The 27,113-nt window shown below is 36.5% G+C and overlaps 1 protein-coding gene across 1 annotated transcript in view; it reads left to right on the top strand.

Moving 5' to 3' along the window:
* The window catches only part of nrm (neuromusculin), a 541,650-nt gene extending 514,863 nt beyond the window's left edge, over positions 1-26,787 (top strand). Inside the window, exons 20-24 of the mRNA XM_083111557.1 lie at positions 49-473; positions 1,993-2,064; positions 2,393-2,529; positions 9,428-9,985; positions 24,577-26,787. Of these exons, the coding sequence (XP_082967683.1) occupies positions 49-473; positions 1,993-2,064; positions 2,393-2,529; positions 9,428-9,985; positions 24,577-24,738 (1,354 nt within the window). The 3' untranslated portion in view covers positions 24,739-26,787. The remainder of the gene's footprint in view (positions 1-48; positions 474-1,992; positions 2,065-2,392; positions 2,530-9,427; positions 9,986-24,576) is intronic.
* The last annotated feature ends 326 nt before the right edge of the window (positions 26,788-27,113 follow it).

The raw sequence follows: 27,113 nt of genomic DNA, 5'->3' as shown, positions 1-27,113 counted from the left end.
GGAGCATGCAGAAATGTATTGTCATGCGTGTACTGTATTCCTACACAGCCCAGAAGGAGATTCGAATCTTCCACCAGCGCAAGTACAACCAGTGCACAAGTGGCCTTTACGTCCAGGTGTCCATGTGCATGTAAATGGATTACATAGATTGGGACAAGCAGGGAAACCTATTGCCGGATTCTCGTATGGGCCACGAGCCCAAAAGTCTCTGGAACGTTCTAATACTGACATAAAAACAAGCACACCCAAGAGAGAGACAGGATCTACGAGCCCAATAAACTCAAATGCATTCAGTGATACTTCCACTAATAGTAGGACTTCAAGAAAAAGACGTTTTAGTTCTTACAGAAGTAGTGATACAAGCAACTCAAACAAAAATAATCATCCACAACAGCATATTAATATCACACCCCATTTTAGTCCATGGAATCGTAGAGACACCCTTCCAGGGGTATTTCATGGGAAATCAGGAGGTAAGGTTTGTTAAGTAACTTATATTAAAAATGGAGAACGTATAAAAAACTGAAAGGCTATAGAACTTATAGAACAAGATCTGTTGGAGGTTATTCATAACTATTCATAGGTATATTTTAGTGGATTTTACAACCACACTATCCTAGTACAACTAACATCATGGAATACTGAAAGTTATTATGTAAGTATGTAGTTACATAGTACACAATGTTTTGATAATTATACAATGATTAATGCTTTATTGGATATGGAAGAAAACCTTATCTCTTCTCAAAATTGGTACTGTAGTTATTGCAGTAATAGCTATAGAAGATATTGTAATAAATAAGTTGTACAATACACCTACAAAACTGGTAATAAGTTTGGAATAAAAATTGTATGATACAAGTTTTAACACTATTCCTTCAAGGTGTTTTGATTCAATGTTAACTGTGTTTCACATCCCAGGAAATTTTGTTTTCAAAAAATATATTTTTCCATGCACATTCTAGGTCATATCAGAAAACTACATTTAAAAATTCTGTAATGATTGTTTCTCGATAAGCAGGATTAAATATAAAATACAGGGTGCCCCAGAAGTCTTTCCCTGATTACAAACTTTATTCATATCTGCTATATGCAAGGTAGAGATGTGAAAGTGGTGCCAAAATGTTGGAAAACTAACTAAGTTTTTCCTTTTGTTGCAGGTTTGAGTAACGTGGCTGTAGTGTAGCAGTGTCAGTGCCCAGAAAACCAGAAATGTTCACAAATCAGGAAAAAGCTGAGCATGTCCTCTGGTATCATGAGACCCAGTCACCAATAACAGTGCAGAGGAACTTTCAAATGTACAGAATTCTTTCGTCTAGAATATCTGCCATCAATAAGTTGGTATTTAAAAAATGGAATTTATCTTCATTCCCAAATCCTGTCAAGTTCAAGAAACATTGTATGGAAAGATGCCACCCGATGTCAAGAGCATTAATTCTGGATTCCTTGGCACTGACACTGAGACACTGATACACTACAGCCACATTACTGAAACCTGCAACAAATAAACTTGATTAGTTCTCCAACATTTTGGCACCACTTTCACATCTCTACATTGCATATAGCGGATATGAATAAAGTTTGTAATCAGGGATAGACTTCTGGGACACCCGGTATTACTTTATCAATTAAGCTATTGCGTGAATACATTCATCCATATGTATTTTTGACAAAGTATTTTGCCATAATATTTCACATTTTATTCTACTGTTTGCTTTTGAATGAAGAGATCTCTACTTATGATGAATTGAAAGCAATAAAATGAAATTTAGTTATATAAAGAATGGCAAGTGCACTCTTTGTTTTGTGCTGTTTATTACTATAATTTAGACAAATTCTGCATGAGCATTCTTGGTACTAAATAATTAACTTTGCTTCTAACAGTAAATACAATTTTGAATGTTATGCTGTTTTCATTTTTTGGCATATTAAGAATTTAACATTGCATGGAATATAAATTTATCATCAGCATGTTCTTATGTTACATTTTAGTGGTCACTTTCAAGAAAATAGATGGGACTCACAACAATGGTACATCCAGAAAACGGAAAAAACCGGGAAAGGGTAAGTCAGCTAGTCGTAAAACTTAGTTCCTTTTTTCCAGTTTTATATTAATTTTGAATCTTGTTTTGTTGGATTGCAAGCTTTAGAAACTAACCTTCATTAAATTGTACTGTATAAAGGAAACATTTAATATATTGTGAATAATTACTACAGTTTTATCTTTCTCAAAAATATATATGACTTTAGAATTATTTTAATGTACACTGCAGTTTTCTTTCTTCAAAAGGATGTTGCCAGCTTTGAACATTATAGTTGTGAAGTTTTGAAAGCGAACTTCAGAATTTACTCATTTTTTACTTTGTTAATTTGTTATTCTTGTGTGTTTCAGACCCAAGTCCATCAACTATCAAAGGTAAACCAAACCAAGATAACATGTCTCCAAATGATGGTAACTTTGTACTTGATGGAGACAAAGCCTTCTATGAAAATTTGCCCTTCCATGGCATGCAGTCTCCACCCAACAAGGTAAGTGAAAAATTACCACCACTTTCTTTTTCAACTTGTGTTTGGAATGAGTAACAGAAAACTGCATCCACATAAAAGTGCTTACAGATTGCTTTAAATTCTATCCACATAGACTTAGTTGGCATTGTTCACGGTGAAACCTGTTAAGTTTCTTATGAAAGTACCAATTGTTCATGTCAATGTAATTCTTTTTAGTACAATTCCATATTTGTTAGGCATAGATATTTTGTTGCTCCTTACTAAAATGCTTATGTTGTTGAATGCGAAACACAATCATATCCAATTATAATGACAAAATAACAATAAGTGAAATTTTACTGAAACTAACTTCAAAAGAGAAATTTCATATTATGATATACATGCAAAATTAGTTTGTGTTGCCCAAGTATTCATTTGTTGGGATAAATACCTGGTCCACTTCAAAGTACGAAAATTTTACAGGCAATTACTAGTTTAATTTCTGATTTAAATGATTTTTCATACTAGGCACAAATGATTCTTGTTCAACCGAATGAAAAGAATGAATTGAATTTTCTTTTTGTTTCCTGTAAAAAAAAAGTAAAGTAAAGTGCTCCCCTGTGCTTAGCACTACGCCATGAAGGCGTATAGGGGGTGTGGGGGTAACGCCCCACACTTTCTTGATCCGGTCGTAAGTAGGGGTGATGTGATCAGCATCACGCCCCTGACCGCCTTTACCCCCCAGGGTTTCCATTATTTAATTTGCTTCTACATGATAGTCTTGCATTGGTGTTAGAATTATAATTATTAACTATGAAAAGGAGCATAAACTTAAATTCAGTTAATATTTACATACAATTCCCAAATGTCATTATCATTAAATGTCATAGTTAAACTAATTTCTCTCTCGACAAGTAAATATATTTGTGAGAAAGACAGGTTTTTGGCTTTTGTGTACTGATTCATATACCTAGGAATTATTTATTTTATTCAACTAAAATAAATGAGAGCTATCCAATAATTGTATTTGAGAATATATAAATTATTTGATCTACATTTTGAATGCTTTCTATGAAGATTGTTGCTGAAGTCTGTCAATGATTACATAGTAGTGAACAGCCACCAAATATAAAATAGAATACTAACATTGTTCATGTTAAACACTGTTGTTTAAAATCAGGTTTCTCTGTACCTTAGTAGAGTTGTCACTGTTTTGGCTAATTTAATTTAATTATTTGATCCCAGGGATGAAAAGTGCAAATGTTATTATTATATATTAACTAATTGAATCTTTGAAAGAATAAAAGTTTGAAGTTTGTGTTGCTTGCCCCCTCATTTGAAATGAAATAAAACTATATTGTTTTATGTAGTAAAAACCTATTAATTCATGAAATCAATGTTAAATTTCTTTTGATACAGTGATAGCACCAGAGGGGGTGGAAAGGGAGGGAAAAAATAACCCCAGCAAAACTGAAAAACTTGATAAATAAATTTTGTTAGGCCAAATATGCATTTTTGTGTGGGATTTAGGTATGTGCTAAACATGACTGACCCCAGAAAATATCCCCTCTCCCTCTCCTCTGCCCCTTCACTCCTGTTTTCTGGCACCAGCACTGCCTTGATATCATCTAATATTGTATAGTGTATTCAAATAATAAACTGTAGAATAATTCAGGGTTACACCTTGGTAGTGATTATGTCACATTGATAAACTTGTTCTATAAGTTATCATGTTGTTATAGGCTGTGTACCCCAGAATTCTACATTTCTATTTGTCTGTGATGTGTCAAATATAATTAATTGGTCTCCACGGTTATCACTGTTGGTTTTGTAATCAATAGGGCTTAGGTGGTTTCCTGGCATAAACACATGCGGTCCTACACTTTAAACTGTAGTACCAGATCCATGTATGAGCATAAAGTGTGATGAAGAAACTTTTTCCAATTTATCAATTCTGTACACTTGAATATTCAAATATCTGTTTTTAAGCATTTTCAACATAATATGTAGTCAAATAATAACTCTACATACTGTACTGCTTACAGTTTATAAACAGGATCTTCTTACTTTCCAGCAAAATGTATCATCTGCACACCACATGCATCTATGTCTTATTACATTTGCATTAATGATGTATAGGCAAGTAAAAATCCACATACAACAACATTCTTAATAACAGTTCATCCATGGAATATAACAAATCAATGCAATCATGAAATCATTAATTAACTATTTTTTGTTTCATTGGCAATCTATTTAGCATAAATCCAACAGATATCAACATTCTAGTTATGTTGAAACTACAGAAGAATGTAATTTCCAAAGCCACTAGTGAAAACACACAATTGGAAAAGGCTTCATCCAAACTACACAGTTTCTTTTTAATCTGAAATTCTGAAAGTTTTCACTGTATATTAATATTTTCACAGCAGTCTGCACAGTGCAAAAATCAAATTTAAAGTTGATCCATTCACTAAGAAGGCATTTTCCTTGCTTTTTTCTGCTCTGTTTGTGTGTCATCCATTTACATTATTTGATTTGCCTAAAGAGTTATGAAGCATCTATCATTTACTTTTGCTTCTTTTTATTTGGCTTAATTACTGGGTTGAAGGATATAAATAAATACATGTTTTATGAAGAAATCACTCTCTTATATAATAAAGGAAAACTAACAAATTATACACAGTGTCTACAAATCACTACTTGCATTTACTCTAATGGGGAATCTTATACAGGGTGTCAAAAAAGTCATGCAGCTGGGACTTTGAATGTACATAACAAAAACATAGGTTAATTTTTTGTATGATAAATTTGAACACTTTTCTTTCATCTGAATACTGATTGTGTAACATAGCCAGGTGTTGAGCACACCTGGTACTGCCCCCTCACACAACCAAATGTTGCCAGTACACGTTATAACTAATTTTAAAGAAAACATATATTTTCATGAATATGCAATCATTAACCCCATAAATCATCTGTACTCTGTAATGCACAAAATGCGTAAAAGTTTATCATTCTTTTATCAATTCGATAAATACGCACATAGACCAGCGATACACATCAAAAAGTTTTGCAAGCAACTCCACAGCCATCTTTTATCCATCTTTGTTTTTATTTCACACCAAAACTGTTCTACACCTTAATAACTTTTCCGCATACTGAACGTTCATGTAGAGCATGCTTTTCTTGTTTAATGTTTAAAAAATATCCACATAGACAAAGTTAATACCAGTGTAAGTTTCATGTCTGTATTGCTTTGTGTACAAGAGTTACGAATCTTCAAATTCTCGGTTGCATTACTTTTTTGGACAACCTGTATAACCAATTTATTTTACGTGTGAGCTCATAAACTCCATAAGTTTTGTACTTGTGTTTACAGAATGTGGTTTGCAGAAACAAAATGTATCCTCATGCCTTTGTAATCATTATCCTGCTTAATTTCAAGGATACATCCCAATCCCCACACAATTTTGTTCCCCACTTCCACATCAGAGTTAACAGGAGATTTCACTTTTCAATATCACATACTACTTTAAATATCTTTATCAGAAATTACATTTTCATTATAAGCCGCTGCAGATGTCCTGACTGGGAATTTGATTTATACCAAACTCAGGACTGCAGTTGTACAATCAGTTGGGGTCTGACTGTGGCATGGAAGTCCCAGGTTTGATAAATCAGTGTGAGTGATAATGTTTCTCATCCAGTATAATAAATGGGTACTTGAGGTTGCAGTAATGGTGGCTGGAGTGCAATGCTGATTACATCACCTTCTCTATGGCCAAAAACCAGAATGTGTGAACCCTATCTCCACAACCTCTATGCACCTATACAGCATGGTGCAATGCACGTATAAAATTGAAATGGATCTTAGATTCTACATTAACGCATGGTAAAGGTTTTGTTTTTTTAGGGCATTTGTGGCAATCTTCAATTGAAAATAATCTAGTCATATAATTACAACATTGAATGAGACTTTTCTTAGCAGTATTCAAAACTACTTATTTGGCCACATTGTTTTCCTCACTTTCATCTCTACCCCTCTTCCTGATTAAGTGAGATGTTACCACATTTAACAATTATAATTTCAGTAAGTGTCCCAATATCTGAATGAATCCTTAAAACTCTCATACTGGTGACCAATATATTACACATTTTTAATCACGTCACTTCTCTCTGAAATAATGCAAATGTATGCACATTATAAATATTGGACTTCGTTGTGCTCAAGGTATTAAATATGTATTTTTCAGCCTCCTCACATCAAGATCACTATTCACTTATTCCTAATAACTAAAATACTCATTTCAGTTACAAAAACTTTGTGAACTGTTGAAATATAATAAAATACTAATCTACTTTTATTTAAGTATATTAAACTTAATTAAGATACACCAACAAATATAAGGTTTATTTCAAAGAAGCTTACTTTTGTTTCTCTATAATATAGAAGCAAATTCTCTGTACATATCAGATAACAGATTTCAGTAGTACTTTTAGATGCCTAACAATTAGAATATTCCTCATCCTACTGTTTTCAAAAGAACTGTGTATGTTAGAACATTGTTTCTGCATACTATATATATTGTATACAAGAACATTGTATACTTATATATGACACATTGGACCAAAGTAAACAAAAGAAGTTTTGCATGTGTAGGATATCACGTCCAATATTCAATAGAACAAATACATTACAACAGTTCAATAGAACCATCATCTACTGTAGCGGATTAGGGTTTTTGATGAATACAAAACTTCTGCGTGAGAGTTAGATTAAGATAATCTAAGGTACTACAACAAATGAAGTCTACCAATATTAAAGTAGAAAGGGAAAAATATTGTAAAGCAAAGTGGATTGATTTAAATCATGATCAAGATTTAAATCAGGTGACTTTTTTTTAAAAAAAAATCCTGATTAAAATCACTTTAAATAAATAATTTATAGAGTAATGTGCATAAGTATTTTGTAGATATCGCAATCTTTTCTGGTGGAAGTACATTAATCTCGTAATCATCTAATGGTGTTTATTAGACTCTAAGAAAGGAAAATAAAGGAAATAAAATACATGTACTGATGGTGTGAAGCTCATACGAAGGGAAATGTAACCACATATTTCTCTTGATTTAAAATTCAATAATTTTTATAAGCAAAAACAGCAAACATTTTGTGTAGAAAAGTATACAAAATACTAATCATGTTAAACCATAAATAGTGTCATTATCATTAAACTGTAATAAACATGGCAGCTGATATTTTTAAAAAAATCTCAAATTCAGCTACAAACACTATAAAAATATTAAGTTAATATTTTAAGTTACACTTATAGAGCAGATCCAGAATGTTTATTATCACTGGAAGAAAAGTTGCTGAAATTTTCTATAGTTTTATTAACACACTCAACAAACATGTCCATAGTACAGAGCATTCCCTGACATGTGCTACGAGACTCAGCGGCAAGCGGCCCGGCGTCAGCGCTTGTCTTTCCCAGTGAACGGTGTCCGCGACAGTCACACGCTACAGTCTGTTTTTTCGCTCTCCCTGCCTTCGCTCTCTTTCCCTTTCTGTTGACGTTGCAGACTGACGCCAGTATAGTCCTCCCTCGGAAGTTGTGTTGTGTCGTGTCTGTGTGTTGAAGATTTTGGCTTAACATGGCACCACAAAAGTTTACATTACAACAAAGGATTTATCTTTTCGAGTGTTACTTTGGAAAGAGGAATTGTGGAGAAGTGCGATGACATTTTGGAATGAAATTTCCTGGTGTTCCCATTCCACATAGGACCACTATATTAAACCTAGTAGAAAAGTTTAGAGTAACAGGGTCAGTTCTGAATAAAAGTGGAAAGAAAAACCCAAGTTTACTTACTGAGGAAAAACTCTACTAAGGTTCGAACAGTCTCCTGGGAAATCTATCCGCTGCCTCTCACAAGAAATGGGTGTTTCAAAAACCACAGCATTTAGAGCCACTAAAATTCTTAAATCTAAAAAATAAAGTATTCAAAGACAATTCTCACACCATCCGTGAGTTAAAAGAGAGTATTGTACGAGAAATTGGGAGAATTACAGTAGACGAACTTGCACGTGTAAATGCCAATTTCCTTAGGAGATGCCAGGAATGTGTTGCAGCAGAGGGACATCATTTTCAACACCTTCTGTAGTCAAAGTTAGTACGCAATATAAAAATTCCCGTTCACCGGGAAAGATAAGCGCTGACACCGGGCCGCTTGCCGCCGAGTCTCGTAGCAAATATCAGGGAATGATCTGTAGGTACAGTATCAAAAACAGAAACATGTTTATTTACATATAATTTTTAAATTTCTTTAATCAAACTGTTCAAATATTTTAGGGCCGTTTACTAGAAAAAGCATTTCTATATAAAACATATATCTATATGTATGGTGCAAAAAAAAAAAGCATACAAGCAATTTTAAGCTTTTTTAAAAAATCGAAAAAATCGGATTTAAATTAAAAAAATCAACAAGAATGATTTTTATCTACCCTGTTGTAAATAGACTGCAAAGATTTTAAAAAAACACTCTTCAAAGAAAAATCTGTTTACTTTACAGAATCATTGTTTACAATGTGTCATTGGTCACTGCTGGATAAATTGTCATTTTGTATTCTTTGCTGTTATGTCCATGTGCTACGTGACAAATATTTATAACCACAAACTAGAAAAACTGGAAGTATGGGGATCAGTCACAGGTTGTAATTGTGTTTTCTTCCTTTAATTCGGTAATTCTTCAGGCATTTTTCATCCCTGGTTATCAGAATTTATTTACATCACTGTTTGCTTACTGCTGTTTGTGTGTGTGTGTGATTATAATGAGTTTGTTTTCATTTTGTCTGCAAAGCTTATATTCTATTTGTTGTGTTATGTGCATGGTTTTTATGTTTTGTGCATTTGCTGCATGCTGCACCTTTGTTTTGTTGCAGATTGCATCTGATTTACAAGTGCACAGTAGACCTCCAAGTCAATTGAGTCGAAACGGCTCATCTGGGTATGGATCCACGAGAAGTCATGTTGGGCCTCACGTTAGTCAGATTTTTTCTGGTCCAAACGCCGCACCAAAGAAACATTACGGATCCATGAGAGGCCCGAAAGTATTCTCTCAAGACATTAATCTGAGGCAACTCCCTCAGTTTCAGTCCGTGAGACTATCCAAAGACCAAATCCCCACGAATTCCTCTGCCATGCCAAATACAAGGCTGCAAAAGCCTCACAAGACTTTTCAGCTACACACTATGCCTATAAAAGAAAATGCTGAAGGCAAAAGTATCCAAAGTGCCGAGCCATCGCAAGCCAAAGAACAGAACAATAACAATGTGGATCACGGCTCAAACCAAAGTGAAAGCCATTTTAAACTTCAGTCTGACAAAGAAGGCAGTCGTTTACCACCAGTACCTGCCCCACGTGCTCAAACTTCTAAAATTAAACACACATACCAAAATGTCCCCATACCTATATCACCAAATGCTCAAGAAATGCCAAAGGTTAGTTCATATTTTTTGTTTCAGTAGTGAGTATACATATCTAGATATTGACCTCATATTGCACACATATTTCAACATGATTAAGACATGATTTAGTAAATTATAATTACATGATTTATTAGGTATCAAGTGCATATAAAGGTATGGAACTCCATTGTCACCTTGCAATCAACGGGTCCCAGGTTCGATTCCTGGTGGAAGCACATAGTGGATCAGATCCCTATTAAATTGTATGTCCAGTCCCAATTAACCTTTCTGTGCACAAAGTGGACTTAAAAACAGTCTCAATCAGTGGTGTGAAACAAACAATTTGCATTACAATATAACATTTATCTTCTACAACATTTCAGCATTAAGTGAAGTAAAAACATTTTCTAAGTAACAATTCTATGGTAATAATATATGCCCAAAAGTTTTCCTTATAGCCATTCATAATCATACACCTTGCACAGATTACAAAGCATAAAAGTTCATGGCTATCTACTAACATGAGCTAATGTCAACATATGCCATCTTAATTTTATAAGTAAGTTTCAATAAGAGAAAATATTGTTTTCTTTAGCAATATTAAATGTCTCTCCATGCAAAACAATTAAGATATTCTACTTTCATACCTTTGTATGTATTTGGCAGAATAATATGCACACACCCACACACCAACCAATGAACCATATGCATAATTTATCTAGACTTTTTCCCCAAAAACAAAACAAATGAGGCTGTAGTTGTATGCTTTTAAATCGTAGTTTCTTCTAATATTGTATTTTGAATTTTTACTTGTAAAGCTGGACTCAGGCATATATGTAGCAACAGTTCTTGTTTATGTTCCACGTGAGTTTCTTATTCTTTTTCAAATTTTCTATATGCATTTTGTAGTGCAGTAGTACTTGTCCCTTCACAATAGTAGAAACATAATAGATAATTTCATTAATGGTAAGTGTTCACTATGCAGAATTTACTTAATTTTCTATCATGTAATTAGCTAGTTCTTGAATTTGGCAACTATTTTTAACTTACTGTATTTAACAGAAAAAGAGGTAATTTCTCTCTTCAAATGTATACATACCTGTACAACATTTTTCTAGCTAACTCTGAATATAGTGTTAACAATTTAATTAATAATCCTTTTTGCCCATTTTGCAACCTATTCTAATACATTACTGGTGAAAACAAGTTTGTGAATATATGTTTATGGCGTTATTACTAGACCTTAAAACTTTAACCACTGTCTTGTCTCTTATTAAGAAAAATACTGATTAGAGAAACATACTGGTTCTCTTTCACTATAATATTTTTTTAAAAAAACTACATTGCCCAGAGTATAATTCTGTAAATGTGTTAATATACAAAATACTATAATTCAGGGGGTTAAGACCATTTTTGGAAGACACTCAAATGTCAATCTCTTTTTCTTTCAAGAGACTTTCAATTTGTATATACAAACACTGAAAGTTCTCTTACAGACTGAAGTCACACTTTTCACTAGTAAGCAAAATTCCTTAACCAGAATGACATCGGTGGAGGCACATAGTGGTTCGGAACCCACTTTAAAATGTAGGTCCAGTCCCAATTAGCCTTACTGTGCATAAAGTGGACTTGAAACACCAATCCAACCAGAATGACATCACATCATAGAGCTCCATGGAGCTTGGGGGTGCTTGAGCCCCCCCAATGTTATCGATGTATGGGCAGAGCCCCCCAAATAATTTTGCTTAAGAGAATCTAATGTATTATTTTGCTTCTCTTGTAAAGTTTACTCTGAATTGTGCTACATGAAATTAACTTTTAATACACATTTGAAATGTTCTAGACCATCAACTTTGGGGGGCTGAGACCGCTAAACCATCAACTTTAGGGGGTATATGACCAGAGACAGCAAAACATATGACTTATTACTATATACTAAGTATATAATTATGAGTATTGTTAACATTTTTACTAAAAAGAGTTTCAAAAGAAGATGAGCATGAACTAGGAGAGTGGATGGGACATTCGGGCTACAAATGGCTCTCACATGACATTCAGAACGAGATCATTGATATACATGTACACTGCTCAAAATAATTAGGGGATCAGGCAGAAATAAGTAGGGGATCAGACCAGATATCAAAACTCATGTAGGCATACTAATACCAGAGCCTTTATTTCATTCTGAGATTAGTTACAGCAAGATATGCTGCCATCATATCTGATGTTAATGACATTAATGACATGTGATTTGATATGACAATTAGAGCATCAGTAGGACAGCACACAAAAAAGCACAAAAACAGACACAAACACTACAGCAACTCTCCTCTAGTACAGTGTATGGTCACCCCTAACGGCCAATATTGCTGCACACCTGCGTGGCATGGAATCAATGAGCTGTTGGGGGATACGTCGCCACTCTGCCAGAAGGGCAATTTCCAGCTCTGCCCAAGTTGTGGGAGGTGCTGATCGAGCTGCAACTTGTCGGCCTAGTGCTTCCCAGATGTGCTCGATTGAATTTAAGCCTGGAGAGCAAGCTGGCAAGGGCAGATGCTCGATACCCTCCTGGTTCAGCATGTCGTCCCCCAACCCAGCTCGGCGTGGACGAGCATTATCATCCATGAAACGGAAAGAATCAACAATGGCACCAGCATAAGGCACGACATAAGGTCGGAGGATCTCGTCTCTATACCTTTGAGTTGTCAAGGTGCCATCGCGGATGATGTGCAGGTCCGAATGTCCACCAATACTGATTCCTGCCCACACCATCAGTACACCGCCACCATATCGGGAGCGTTCATGCACAAAAGCTGGGTTGTTTCGTGTTCCGCGTTCCCTCCAGATGAGAGCACGTCGATTGTCTGGTTCCACACTGAATCGCGACTCATCAGAGAACAGAACGGACCTCCATTCGGCATGTCCCCAACCACGATGTTCCTCCGCCTAGTTTCTATGAGCTCTACGGTGTTGTAACGTTAATGGAACATACTCCATGGGCCTACGTGCATAGAGGCCACCCTCATGAAGACGATTCCGGACAGTTTGCGATGACACTCTGCATCCCGTTGCTGTTTGCCAGGCACATTGCAGTAGCGTTGCATTCTGCCCCCTGTTCCGACGGGCTGTGATTAAGAGATAACGGTCCTCCCTCGATGTTGTTGCTCGTGGACGGCCTTGGCCTTGTCTTCTGCGAACACTTCCTGCTGTTTCAAAACGATTCCATAGTCTGGATATTACAGTTTTCGACACTCCAATGGCGTGTGCTACCTGGGATTCTGACTGCCCAGCTTCAATCCTTCCTATGGCTCTCCAAGCCATAGCTTCCGATAAATCACGTTGGTGTGGCATTGCCTTTCTCACCTGAACCTTTGCCTTCCCCAACTGAACAGTATCGCTAACCAGAGACGACTAGCATACAACACCTGCACGCACACACTCCTCCCCTCTACCCTTTGATATCACCATTGCAAAGGTTACATCATGTTTAAGGCACTGGAACCTTCGTTTATGGGGCTTTAGCAGCTGATTGTAGCTCATACAGGCGCTGACAACATATCTGGTCTGATCCCCTACTTATTTTTGCCTGATCCCCTAATTATTTTGAGCAGTGTATTAGGGAGATCTGTTTTGCGCTCCGTGGAAGCCGATATTAAAAGTCGGGAATATTTTGTTATTATGGTTGACGAAATTTGTGACATATCCATCTGTGAACAATTGACATTTTGCATTCGAACTGTAAATGAAAATTTTAATATTTTTGAGGAATTCATGGGCTTTTACGAGATTCCAAACACTGAGGCCAAAACTTAAAAAAGGGAGGGAGTGAGTCATTCATTCATTTATTTCAGTGATCAGAGCCCCCCTAATAATTTTGACAAGTCGGCGCCCCTGCATCACATACACAGTGCGACAATTTGAAATCGGGACTGGTGCTGTACAAAATAAACAAGTGTTCACAGAAAGTTACTTACCTTGGATCATTCAAAGTAGGACCCTCCTGCATCCACACATCATTGAGCCCTGCCTATCAGTGCATGGAAGGATTGCTGGAATTCATATTGTGTAATGCTGTTTAATATCATTGTCGTAGCTTTCTTAATTGTTCGTACATCATCAAAATAGGAACCTCTCAGTGCAACTTTCAGTTTTGGGTCAAAAACTCCTTCACAATCAGAGCCTTATGCCTTGGGGAATTGTCATGAAGCAGATGCCAGCTGCCATCAACCCGATACTCGAGCATCACACTTGTTATTCTTTGCACAAACGTTTCAGTACTTCAAGATAAAATGAAGCAGTAACAGTCTGTCTGTAATTGTAATCTTAAGTAATAATTGTCCTCACTTTCTCAACCAATTTTGGTGTTCTCACCGTCCATCCTTACTGCACCTGGATGCTTGTCATCTTCAATTGGCTCCAGTCCTTTACTGAAACGCTTGTGCCATTCAAATACATGCACGCAGGATAAACAATTGTCTTGCTGGAACATGTGAAATGTCTCTGTAGCAGTTTTACCCAGGTGTGCACAAAACATGATATTTGGTTTTTGTTCCACGTTGAAATCACAATGCACTTTCACGACACGTGCCCACACTCAACAGTACCACACTCAATAATGTTGCTCAACATCATTGAACCTTGCATCGATTATTCTTAGGATACCCCTCACTTGTTCGCACCACAGAATGCTTGCACAGTAGCACCACCTACAGAGAAAAAAAAATGAGTCCCGATTTCAAATTGCCACACTGTGTATGTTGTTTTTTGCTTGGTGTGTCTCAGATTGGGCTGTTCGTGTATAAGTGTACATTATCTTAGTCTGTTGATAGTGCCTGTGCAAAGATTTAATTTTTTTCCACAACTGGAGAGCAAAGTGTTATTGTGTGTACAGTCTGTGGTTGCATCACTTGTCACTTCACTGAGAAACCCCCGTGTTGCAAGTCACTTGATTGTCTCAAACCTTCCTAACTTGTAATTGTTCTGCTTGAGGATCTCGTGTTCTTTTGAAATATTTTCATTGCTACCAAAATGTTAATATTATAGATTTGAGCTTCATAAACTAGCAAAAAGTATTTATTCAATGGCAGTTTTCCACCTGTGTATAAACCATACATAGTTCAATACAGTAATTTCCACTACACATCATGCAATTATTTCTATAGATTATTGTCAGCGTAGAATTGATTCTGTTTGAATTTAATAATACAATTATAATTCATCTTACAATAGAGTTAAAAACCTGCTCAGTTGTCAAGTACATAAGGTGACTCAAGATATCACAACCATAGATTTTGACTTTTGACTTATGGATATTTCTTTGTGTTTGTACTTTCGTCAATTTCATCTAGTCATCATTCAAACTCATCTTTATAATTTACTCAAATACAAAATCAGCAAATGGGAGTTAACCATTGAGTTGTAACTACATTTGAAAGTAGGTTGAAAAATGTATATGAAGAAATCATTCATGGACAGTTTTGTAGAAATGTAACTATTAATAACAGAACTGCACCATGTAATATTGTACAATACATATACAATTTTCAATGCCTTGCGTTAACTATATATTTAATGGTGCAAAACATCCATCTTAAGGATATATATATACAGGGTGATTTCGAACTCCCATTACAAACTTAGGGGGGTGAATCTAGAAGGAAAAACAAGCCGAAAGTGCCATGTGGCAAAATTACGAAAACGGCACCGTGTGGCTGCCAGAGCCGTGAGAAAATCGGTTCACACCTCTTTCAAAGAGCAATAACGTCTGAACCACGAAAGATACGAAGATCGGCTCTGGCGGAAGTGGAGGAAGTCGTATCCAAACAATATCAGGGCATTGAAATTGCGGCGCTTTTCGTAATGCGCAAGGGGAATCCCCAAAGGAAATGGGGAATCCCCACTGCATGTGAGCGGAAACTCGCGCAAAATGGAGAAAGACGACGAGGGAACATGCTGTCACAGGACGGTCGAAAAGTGACACATGGAGGGAGTCCCCAGAGGAGCGCATGAAGTGCGACAAATGGAACATGCTTGGACAGTGACTGTCGCGCATCCCAGATGGAACGCAAAACGGAGTGATGGATGTACACGTGCATGCTACGTGGAACGCAACGTGCAATTACAATTGCGATATGAACCACTACGTGCCCCCTCCCACCGGGAATTCGTTGAACCCAGGACCTCGGGAGTACAAGGTCAGCCGGAAGTCGGCTCTCTGAGGAGCAGCACCAAATATCCACGTGTCCCACGAATGCAGGGACACCTCCTTAAAAGGCACAGCCACAAAAAAAAAAAGGAAAGAAATTGGCACGTACGTATGAAGGGTTTCACATTGGAATGTACAGTATCACTTTGGCGGAAGGAAAACAGAGAGTAGCACAAACAGATAAAAATCAGTAACACAGATATTGACCCTTTGTCCTGAAAAATAGGCAACTTGTGCTAAATCTTGAATCATTGCTGCTTGAAGTTTCTGTTCATTACCGATGGTATGAAGGAACGACGATGAACTCGGAATGCAGCACGTAAGCACTGCGAAGGACAGTATGAAAACATCCTTTGGCGTGTGCAGAACGGAAACTCACAACAGGGGCTCAATATGACGACCACCAACATCGATGCACACATTGTACCTTCGAAGAATGTTCTCATACAGACGATTGAAGACCAGTGGATTCTCTCGAATGAAGTCCGCTGCTGCCACAATCCTAGCAACCAGGTCATGCTCAGACTCGATGGGGGTTTCATAAATGAGACTCTTCATGCGTCCCCATAGAAAAAAGTCCAGGGGCGTTAAGTCGGGAGATCGTGGGGGCCACGGCATGGGCCCGGCACGCCCTATCCATTGCCTGTCATATCTGTGGGTCAGTTGTTGATCATGAAGGACATTCCACACTACAGACTGAGATACACCAACATCCCGCGCTACGATTTGGGTACTCGTACCAGGGTCTTCGTGCACAGCATGAAGAGTTGCCTCCTCCACCGCAGGCATGCGCCTCGTCCTTGGGGCACCTGTGTCCACTCTACTCACAACAAATGTTCCAGATTCACGAAGACGACGGTTCACTTTTTCGAATATGGTGTGTGATGGCATCACACGTTCCGGGAAACGTTCCTGGTACATCGCACGGGCAGCCCTTCCATTGCATCTCGCTTCCCCGTAAATGAGCATCATGTCTGCATACTCCTCGAAACTGTATTGCACCATCGTGGGAGTTTTCACGTCCACACACACCCACAACGTCGTAATGTTCCCAGAAGATACGTCGTTTGTACGTACTCAACCAATGTGTCACGTCCAGCGCTCTCTCCATACAGTCTTGCAATACCCAGAGGGCGCAAGGGTCAACTTCGACCAGGGATAGCGAGTGACTCCTAGTATGACGTCAGCGCACACCTTCATGCATCACAGAGGCTACGAACGGGAAGGAACGTCAGTAAGTACGGGTTGGTCGCTCCCGTTCCATGTCCTTCACGTGAGAACGTTAATGACTAACGTCGGACTCGCATGGGATACCTCTACACGCTCTGCAGTAATGTAGTACAGAACAATACGAACGTGTCCCAGCATTCGTGGGGCACGTGGATACGTATTTGGTGCTGCTCCTCAGAGAGCCGACTTCCGGCTGACCTTGTACTCCCGAGGTCCTGGGTTCAACGAATTCCCGGTGGGAGGGGGCACATAGTGGTTCATATCGCAATTGTAATTTCGCGTTGCGTTCCACGTAGCATGCACGTGTACATCCATCACTCCGTTTTGCGTACCATCTGGAATGCGCGACAGTCACTGTCCAAGCATGTTCCATTTGTCGCACTATTGTTTGGATACGACTTCCTCCACTTCCGCCAGAGCCGATCTTCGTATCTTTCGTGGTTCAGACGTTATTGCTCTTTGAAAGAGGTGTGAACCGATTTTCTCACGGCTCTGGCAGCCACACGGTGCTGTTTTCGTAATTTTGCCACATGGCACTTTCGGCTTGTTTTTCCTTCTAGATTCACCCCCCTAAGTTTGTAATGGGAGTTCGAAATCACCCTGTATATATGCATCCATATATTTAATGATATGATGTATAAATATACAAGATGTTTGTTAAGTACGTATGGCCAAAAGTTGATGTATATATCCACAAACATTAAATATTAAACAGGGGCCCCTCTCTAGAGTAAAAGCAATACTATGACCTTGTAATCAAGGGATCCATGGTTAGATTCTAGCAGAGGCTCATTGCATAGTGGATTGCAGTTGTGTATTCTTAAAATTTGACCTGGTTTATTCTTATTTATTGTATATATTTACTGTATATTAATTGTAGAAATAACTGCCAAACAGAACAAAAACAGAAGTCTGACAACTTTAAATTTCCAAGCAATTTCTATATATGTGCATGAAAAAAGTTGGTGTACCTGCTGTATACCAGGTAACATGGAGAGAATGTGGCAGTGATGGTTTGAATCCCACTTAAACTGTAGGACAAGTCTCAATAACCTATCTGAGCATGAAGTGGGCTTAGAACAAATTTTGATCAAATATTAACCCATACAGAAAGTCATAATTACATAAACAAATTAGGATTTTTCAGCCTAACAAAGTTAACATTTTTCTTAATCAGAGACAAGTCAAATTGTTGTAGTTTTTTTCTTTCATTTTACTAACAGCATGCCTTGAATGTGTTGCAGAACCCACCAAACCCTTTGAACCCCAAACAGCTGAACCATTTTGCCACAAGCCAGAGCAATAGGACATATCCATCTCTCCATCAGTTACCTCCAATATTGCAACAGCAACTACAGTGCCATCAACTTTGTACAACACATGGATCTCATAGACCCGCCAATCCTTATGTCACAGATAGCATAGTATATGCAGATTTGGCTCTGCCAAATGGGTCACATAGGCAAAGTATAATGAGAGAGCAAACACCAACTGAATATGCTGTATTAAAATTTCATGACGTTGGACAGGAAATAGATGTCTGAGGTGGGTAATATTGTCTTAGCATGTGGTGCAGTTCCTTCATAAGGTGATTTTTTTTTTTTTTGGAGATGTACAAATATGTTGATTTTGTGTAAATGTAAATGTTTGCAATAAAAGAAAGAATTACTATACCGCGTTTGGTAGAATCTGTCCCGCTTCCTGCGCTAGGGAGCGCTCAACAGTTTCCGTGCTGGGGAAAGTCAAAGCCAGGCAGCCAATTAAAATACGCAACGTCGCAACAGCGTCTACGTAAACGCCTCTCTTCTGGCTTTCATTCGCTCCTCGCTGCCCAGCAGACGATTTTTTCCTCGTTTCTCATTGACACCGAAACTGTTGAGCGCTCCCTAGCGCAGGAAGCGGGACAGGTTCTACCAAACGCGGTATACATGCTCCCCTACAACTAATATAAACAGCCACTTGCATAAATTCTTTGTTTATATCTTTGTAGAATGTTTAGGTTAAATAATAATAATAATTCAAGAAATATGTCGTATATTTTAGAATTGAGTTCAATATTTTTAACTACAAATTAGAAGTTTAGAAGTGCATGTGTTACAATTAGACATCATCCCCAAATCCCCTAAAAAAACATGAGGCAACTAAAATTATATTAACAGCAAGGGATGGTTGATATGGGTTATGCCTCTGGTTTTCGAGCTGTGTGCTACAGTGACCTGAGCCTCATCGATGTTGGTCCAGGGTGTATAGATAAAACTCCAAATTTTCAATACGATACATTTGATATATAGAAAGTCATATCTGATGCCAATGTCTTTCTCATGACAATTTTTATTTATTTATTGTTAATGAACTCAATAGACTGGTTCCCTGTTAGTAGATCATGTTGCAATTAGTAATACACGATGGAATAAAAAAATTAATACTGTACGGGTTATGTAACATGATTCAATAAGTGTCATATGAGAGTGTTTTCATTACTGCATTTTTAAATGTAATATATATGAGAGAATTCATCGATATATTACACTTTTCTATCACATTGTAGAGCATCCTCAATCTCTAGATAAGTGTTCCTTTAATAATGTTTGTCTGTGCTCTATTTACGTTGAAAAGTCTTTGCCCCAATTTTCTATTCAGCCGAAATAATAAACATGCAGAGAAATATAGGAATTGTTCTATGTACCTTGCACTATTTTTCCACATAGCCACGACTGTTGTAGAATTTGGCCGGTTGATCGTGGAACCACCACAGGACAGCGGTCTTCGCTTCATTGTTGCAAATGAACCTCTGTCCTTCCAGGAACTTCTTCAGTAGACCAAACATGTGGAAATCACTGGGGGCGAGGTCTGGACTATACAGTGCATGCTCCAGAATCTCCTATTCGAATGACTGAAGTCTGTCGATAGTCCTGTTTGCCACATGAGGCCTGGCATTATTGTGGAGGATAACCACACTGTCCACATAGAGAATCCCTTTGCGCCTTTTCCTGATGGCAGCTCACAGATGTGAGAGTATGCCACAATAGCTGTCAGCATCGATGGTGTCACCTCGTGGCATGAAATTCAGCAGGAGTGGTCCTCGATGATCCCAGAAGATCGTGAGCATCAGCTTCCTCGCTGATGCCATTCTGCGGAATTTTTTCGTGACAGGCGAATGTGGATGTTTCCACACCATGCTCTGCTGCTTTGATTCTGGAGTGAAATGCGATACCCATGTTTCATCTCTAGTGACAATGAGATCCAGAAAACTTTCATCCTCTCAGCGTAACGCTGCAAATGTTTCAGTGAATCCATCATTCACTTGCCCTTGGTCAGGTCATCCAAAAGCTTAGGCACCGACCGACATGAAACCTTGCAATACCCCAAGAATTCATGAACAATATCGTAAACACTGCCATAAGAAATGCCAATCTCCTTGGAAATGTCCTTCAGATGCACATACCAATCTGCTTTCACCATTGCATCCACGCAGGCAATGTTTTCTATTTTGAGCGAGGATGCCCCGACCGCTCACTGTCATGAAGGTCTTCTCAGCCATTTTCGAACTCACACCACCACCACCGCACACTTCTCAAAGTGAGACAATTGTCCCCATACGTCGGCTGCATTTCCCTATGGATCTCGATGGGTGTTCGTCCCTTGCTCCATAGAAAACGAATAACACTTTGCTGCTCATACAACGTGAACGTGTTAAGTTCCACAGCCATCTTTGCAAACTGATAGAAGCTCTGTGCCGCAGAGCAGCCGAGAGTTAACGCTGGCCCATTCCAAGAAAAACCTATTGCATTGAATGTACCAATATATATCAGTTCCTCAATCACACTAATATTTCGGCTGAAAAAAAAATAAGGGCAAACACTTTTTGATTTGCCCTTGTATGTATACATCCTCCCATACTCATTTATCACTGATATTTTGAATGTTTCACTAATCTAATGTTACAAAGGACACAAAACATTGCCTTTGTGATATGAATATGTAGCATCCCAACATTTCCATAGTTTTCTAAGTTTTCAACACTTTCAATGTACATGTAAATATTCCTTTATTATTATTATTATTGTTGAAGTTAATAATTAATTTCTCTGTCAGCAATGTTATACCACCAACTGAAATCTAGAATACTTGTTTGACTTTTCAAGTAGATTATATTTGGCTAATGACTATATACTCTTGTATTTATTTAATTGACAGCATGTTTACAATATAATTGCATGAACTACAAATGTTATGTAATGTAATCTAATGGAAGTTGAAATGCTGGTGGTTGTTTGAAATCTCTTTTTATCATGTTTTTATGTCATATCTGTATTACCTAATGTTGAAAATAGTGCTCAAAAGTTACATTATTTCCTCTCACCCTTGCTGTAAGAACACTTTTTCTAGTACCTTCCTCTTACAAATAGAAAAATAATATGATATAAATCTAGTTATGGTCAAGTAGTTTGTAGATGCTGTAAACAAAATGATGTAATGGATTTGCAAGGAATGTTGTACTTTTCTATTCTATTAGTTTGTAAAATCCAACAGTAATATAACAATAGAAAATTGTTAAATATTTTAAGAAGCCATTATTCAAACCTGATACTGCATTAATACACCGAACTAAACTGGAAATAAGAAGTTTTATTTCTGTCCTCTTTGAAGCCACAGAACAAGATGAACAAAAAATATTGAGTCTCTTCACAGAATATCTCGCACAAATGAAAAATTTTCGTAAACATATTTGAGTATGACAATGTTTCGAAACAAAACATTTTAACAAAAATACAAGCATATTCCTCTAATATCGATTAAATTTTAACTACTTGCATACATATATGTACATTTTTCATTAAATTTAGGTTTTATTGAACATGAAGGCTTTTGCCCACATTATTCACTATAGCTCTTGTCCAGTCTTACGGCGGGCGCTCTACATGCTGGCAAGGGAATCGGGGAGCGGGGAAGCAACCAATCCAGCACAATAAGAAACACAGCAGCCTGTAGAATGAGGTGTACATAGTACTTCCTCCCACCACGTCGTAACTCTCAGCGCCACTGCTGTTGTCTGGTTGGTCTGCGGCATATTCCTCACTCCCCACTTCCCTTGCCAGCATATAGAGTGCCCGACGTAAGAGTAGACAAAAGCTATAGTATTCCTTCTATTTTATGCAAATCATTTAACCAGAATACTGTTTTTAAACTAGTGACATTATTGAGTAAATATTGCATTAAAAAATATAATAAGAAACTTGGTGTGTAGATATATTATTGGGTACTGAAATTGTACCCTAGCACTTTTTTTTTCAGTTGTAAACAATGAATGCATAAATAAGTTACTAACGCTTTCTGTCAGCTTGTATTTTCTAATTATACATTTTTTCAACAGGATGGTCCTAAAGCCAGCGTAACATACATTTATTAGAAGATAACGAACTACAATTGAATGGGCTTGAAGGTATAAATAAGTGTTCTGTATGCTTAAGCATCACTACCCAGTAGTCTTGATGAAATTTGAACCTTGGAATACAAGTGTAGTCTTTAACTGTCCTTACCTCTACCAAATAAAAAGCATGTAGCTTTTGAGCACTATACTGTCAGTTCATGAGTGTGTATTCTTTCTAAAAGTAGCGACTATTTCGAAAACTAGGAAGAAAAGGTTGTAGTGAGTAATCTTTCAAAAGTTTTTCTCCTTATAAATTAAAGTTTCTGTTTTAGGTAATATCAAGAAGAGAGGAATGTAAATATTATATATATTGCTCTTATCTTCCTATCTGCATTTTGATATATGCTTGAAATATCTCAGTTAGCCCTAAATACTTAAAAACATCAATTGTAGTTCTGTCACAATCACAAGTCAAAGTTGGAATTATTAACTTGTAGATGTCTGCCTGAGCTTTGTGTAGAAATGGATAGCTAGAGGAGGTTCCATGCTGCTCTGTCACCTAACTCTCGTTCATATATTGTTTATAGATATAAAACAATAAATATAATATAGGAAATTAAATAAGAGATAAAAATGCAGTTATGAACAAACACGCACTCGTACTTTGTGCTATAAAGAAGAATTTACTTCCTGTTGTAATATACAGCAGTAAAAACACTGAAAGCGTTAAATATGACATTTTTATATTGGAAATTTCTTCTAAAGTCCTTCTTTTATATACAATGGAACCCTAATTTTACGTTCTCGGATTTTACATTTTTCCACATTATACATTCAATCTTCATGGTCTCATCATAGCAAAATGTTATAAAACTTTCCTCGATTTTACATTTTCCCACTTTTTTAAGTTTTTCACCTTGGTCTCCTTAAAACATAAAATTGTGGTTCCACTGTATATAACAGTAATAAATGTTACATGGAGCAGTTTGAACTTGATAATTGCATGTCAATTTTTGTGCAACAATTCTCTGTTTATAACTAATATTTACTAATTGTGGAATGTATTTAGTAAAATACATTAATTTTGGTGAATGAAGACTGTGTGCTACTTCTTTTCAAATGTCTTCAACACCCAAAACTTTTGCATTACCACCAGGATCCAACCCAGAACTATCAGTACAAAAGTCAACAGTACTTATGTTTCAGCTTCGTGGAAGCCCTTTTGTTCTGCCCCAGATAACTTGAATATTGAATAAGCAACCTAAGTTGGGTCTTGTGCAGGGGATACCCAGCTTCCACCAAATGCCAAAACTAAATGCCAAGACCTCGAAACCTCACCCTCCTAACTTAATAATTCCAATTAGGTCTAATAATGCATGTGTGGTTAGGTTAGGAGGGCTAGGTTTAAAGCTCTTAGCATTTAGTTTTGGCATTTAGTGCACGCTGTGCCCCACCTGTTTTTCTTGGATTACTTTAACCACATTGTACTTGGCAATTTTTAAAAGAAAGTAATATTGTTTTATGTAATAAATAGTGTATATGATCTTTCATCCTCTTGTTAGTAGCGGTTCGTGTTTCTTTCTTATGTCCTAACCATGTGTATATAAATGTTCTCTCTGTTTAATTAACAGTAACGAACAAGTATATCTGCATGTTTTTGTCATAATCTCTTTTGTAAATGATTTTACATTGATTTTCCTGAATAGACCTACGTTTCTTGCTTATCACACATATTGCCTCTAAAGATTTTTTTTTAAAAAAATGGGTCCTTTACTGAGAACTAAGAAAGAATCATTAATATGTCTCACATATTTTCAGCCTTTCAAACCCCAATACTCAGATCTGGATTATGCTGATGTAGATTACCGGTCATATGGACCAATCAACTACAAAAAGGCCTCCATAGAAGCTGCTGAGAAAAAGAAGACCACTCCTAAAGGATATCTCGGGAAAAATATAGAGTCTTCTCCTCTGCTGTGACTTGCATTTATCTGTGACAACAGGAGCGACGGTGTGCTATGTGGATAGGCTTCCAAGTGCAGTTCTGTTCCAGTGCTGTGCTGTGCATATCTTTTTCCGGATAGATGCTGAGGATACAAAAGAAGCTGTGATTGACTTTTTTGCATCATCCCTCGTCATTTCATTTTTGTAAATACTGACTACAGTGGCTGCTCTTGGTGGTGCTTGTCTAATTTTCATGAAGTGACATGATTTTAGTGATCGGTAGAAATTTTTCCTAGTATTTTTTCATGCGAACTTAACGATGGACTTGGAGTACTTGTCAAAAAAACAAAACTATTATATATATATGTCCAACTCAAAACAAAGAAGTTTTATCCACCTAGGTTGTGAGTGTCTTAATAACATAGAATTTTTTAACAAATAAAAAAAAAGAAGTAAGAAAAACTAAAAGTGTTACCAATATCAGAAATGTCAGTGTGTGTTTTTGTTTTTGTGAGCATGCATGTTCTCTCTGAAAGTACGTGTGTATGTGTGTGTGTGTACCATTGCATGCATGAGAAAACTAAGTGAGAGAAGATATAAGGCATATTGCTTCCATCATAATTAGGATCTTCTAGTGCTCAACCGTAATTTCTTGGGAAATTCATTGGTATACTTGCAATAATTGTGTCCAACCAAAAGTACACAAAAGAAACAGAAGAGCTTAGTGCATAAAAACATGCACTTCAAAATTGAGTCAGCTGTGTGCTACAGGAAAGTGTTATAAGTGTTACTGTCTTTTTAACACCATGTAGTATTTTTTAAAGATAGATTGTTCATGGTCTATCATTATTGTCCCATCTCAGAACATATATATTTTTTCACATAACATACCAAGATATTATTGTATGTGTGTGATTGTGATCATCTTCATTATGTTAACTTTCTCTTTGTTACAGCTAATAATCTACATTTGGTATGTAAGTAAGCCTGTTATTAACAAAATATTATATATTTAATTCAAATAAAACATTTTTTCATGTTAGTGTTTCATAATTAAGCTTAAAAATAATGGAAACAAATTTAAACAAAACAGCTGAACTGAATATGTTAATTGATATTGCACAAGACAAAATAAAAACGTAATAACCAAATTTATTTCATGAGGTTTAGTCAAGAAAATAGGTCCAAAAATTCATGACTTTTGTAAAAAAATGATTTCCCTTTTATGGAGGCTATGTAGATACAGAATTTGTTATTTAATATTGAAAATATGTACATAGATATATCTAATAAATAGAAATTATGCCAAAGAAGGAAACATGTTTAAAGTCAATTATTTTGTAGAAAGTGAACCTGAATTTGAATGATTCTTTTATTGTATTAGCATTCAATTTTAGACTCTTTGTGTAAGAGTTTATTGGAGTTGCACAAATCAAGTTCCTTCGATTACAAAATACATATATGCCGTTTAGAGGTTTGACAAATTTTTATATTTTTCTGTGTACAATGACAGTTGGATTTTTAAATAATGTAGTCTTTTGTCCTTAAAATATATTTCTAAAAACTCTTAGAAACACATGTAAAGAAGAAAAGAATTTCCTTCTCAGTGTAAAATATTTGTATGTAAGTAATATCTGGGATGGGACTCTTATGTTTAAAATATAGACAAGTGATAACTGCTCCAGATTGGAGTAAAAGGAAAAAATTAGAATGTTTATGTACAGTAAAAATACTGTCCTTTGTGATGTATAAAAAAAGTGGTAGGCTTTACAGAAAGGACTGAAAGTCTTGTTTGAAGTGAAGTAGATGCTTTGGTTATCTCAAACAAAAACCATGTATTTGTTGGAATTAGCTTTTGAGGAAAACTATTTACTACTTGACTTCCTGGTATGGATCTCTACGATGCTTTTCTTGTAGCTTGGCTTGAAAAAACAAAAAAGAGCATTGTGCAAAGTGTATTTAGAGGTGTTTACCTTGAAGTCCTTGTTTGTACTTTACATTGTTATACAGAAACCAACTACATCACTGATATGTGTCAAATTTCATGTGTGATATTGAAAGCGTACATATAAACTGTTGTGATAATTTTCTGAGTTTGATTTCTACTTTTATTTTATACTCCTTTCATAACGAGTTCAGTATTTTACAATCCAAGAAAGTAAATATACCAAAAAATAATTGAGGAAGAGAAGTACCCAATGGTGGTGAAAGATACAGGGAGATCCAATCAGATGTGCTAGCATTCTCCAGCCTATTTCATTGTCACATTATTAAATCACCTATCCCCAAAGCTGATGCAAAATCTCCCAACTAACAGTTTCCTCTTCAAGCTCAGGCATGGATCTACAATTTTCTAAAAACTAAATTCACTGACTTTTCCAGATTTTTCATACCAAGAACCAAAATTTTCC

The sequence above is a fragment of the Lepisma saccharinum genome, chromosome 25, assembly GCF_977018435.1.
Source record: "Lepisma saccharinum chromosome 25, izLepSacc3.1, whole genome shotgun sequence".
NCBI lineage: Eukaryota > Metazoa > Arthropoda > Insecta > Zygentoma > Lepismatidae > Lepisma > Lepisma saccharinum.
Note: the sequence above shows the minus strand (reverse complement) of the source record. Positions and strands in the feature narration are given on the sequence as shown.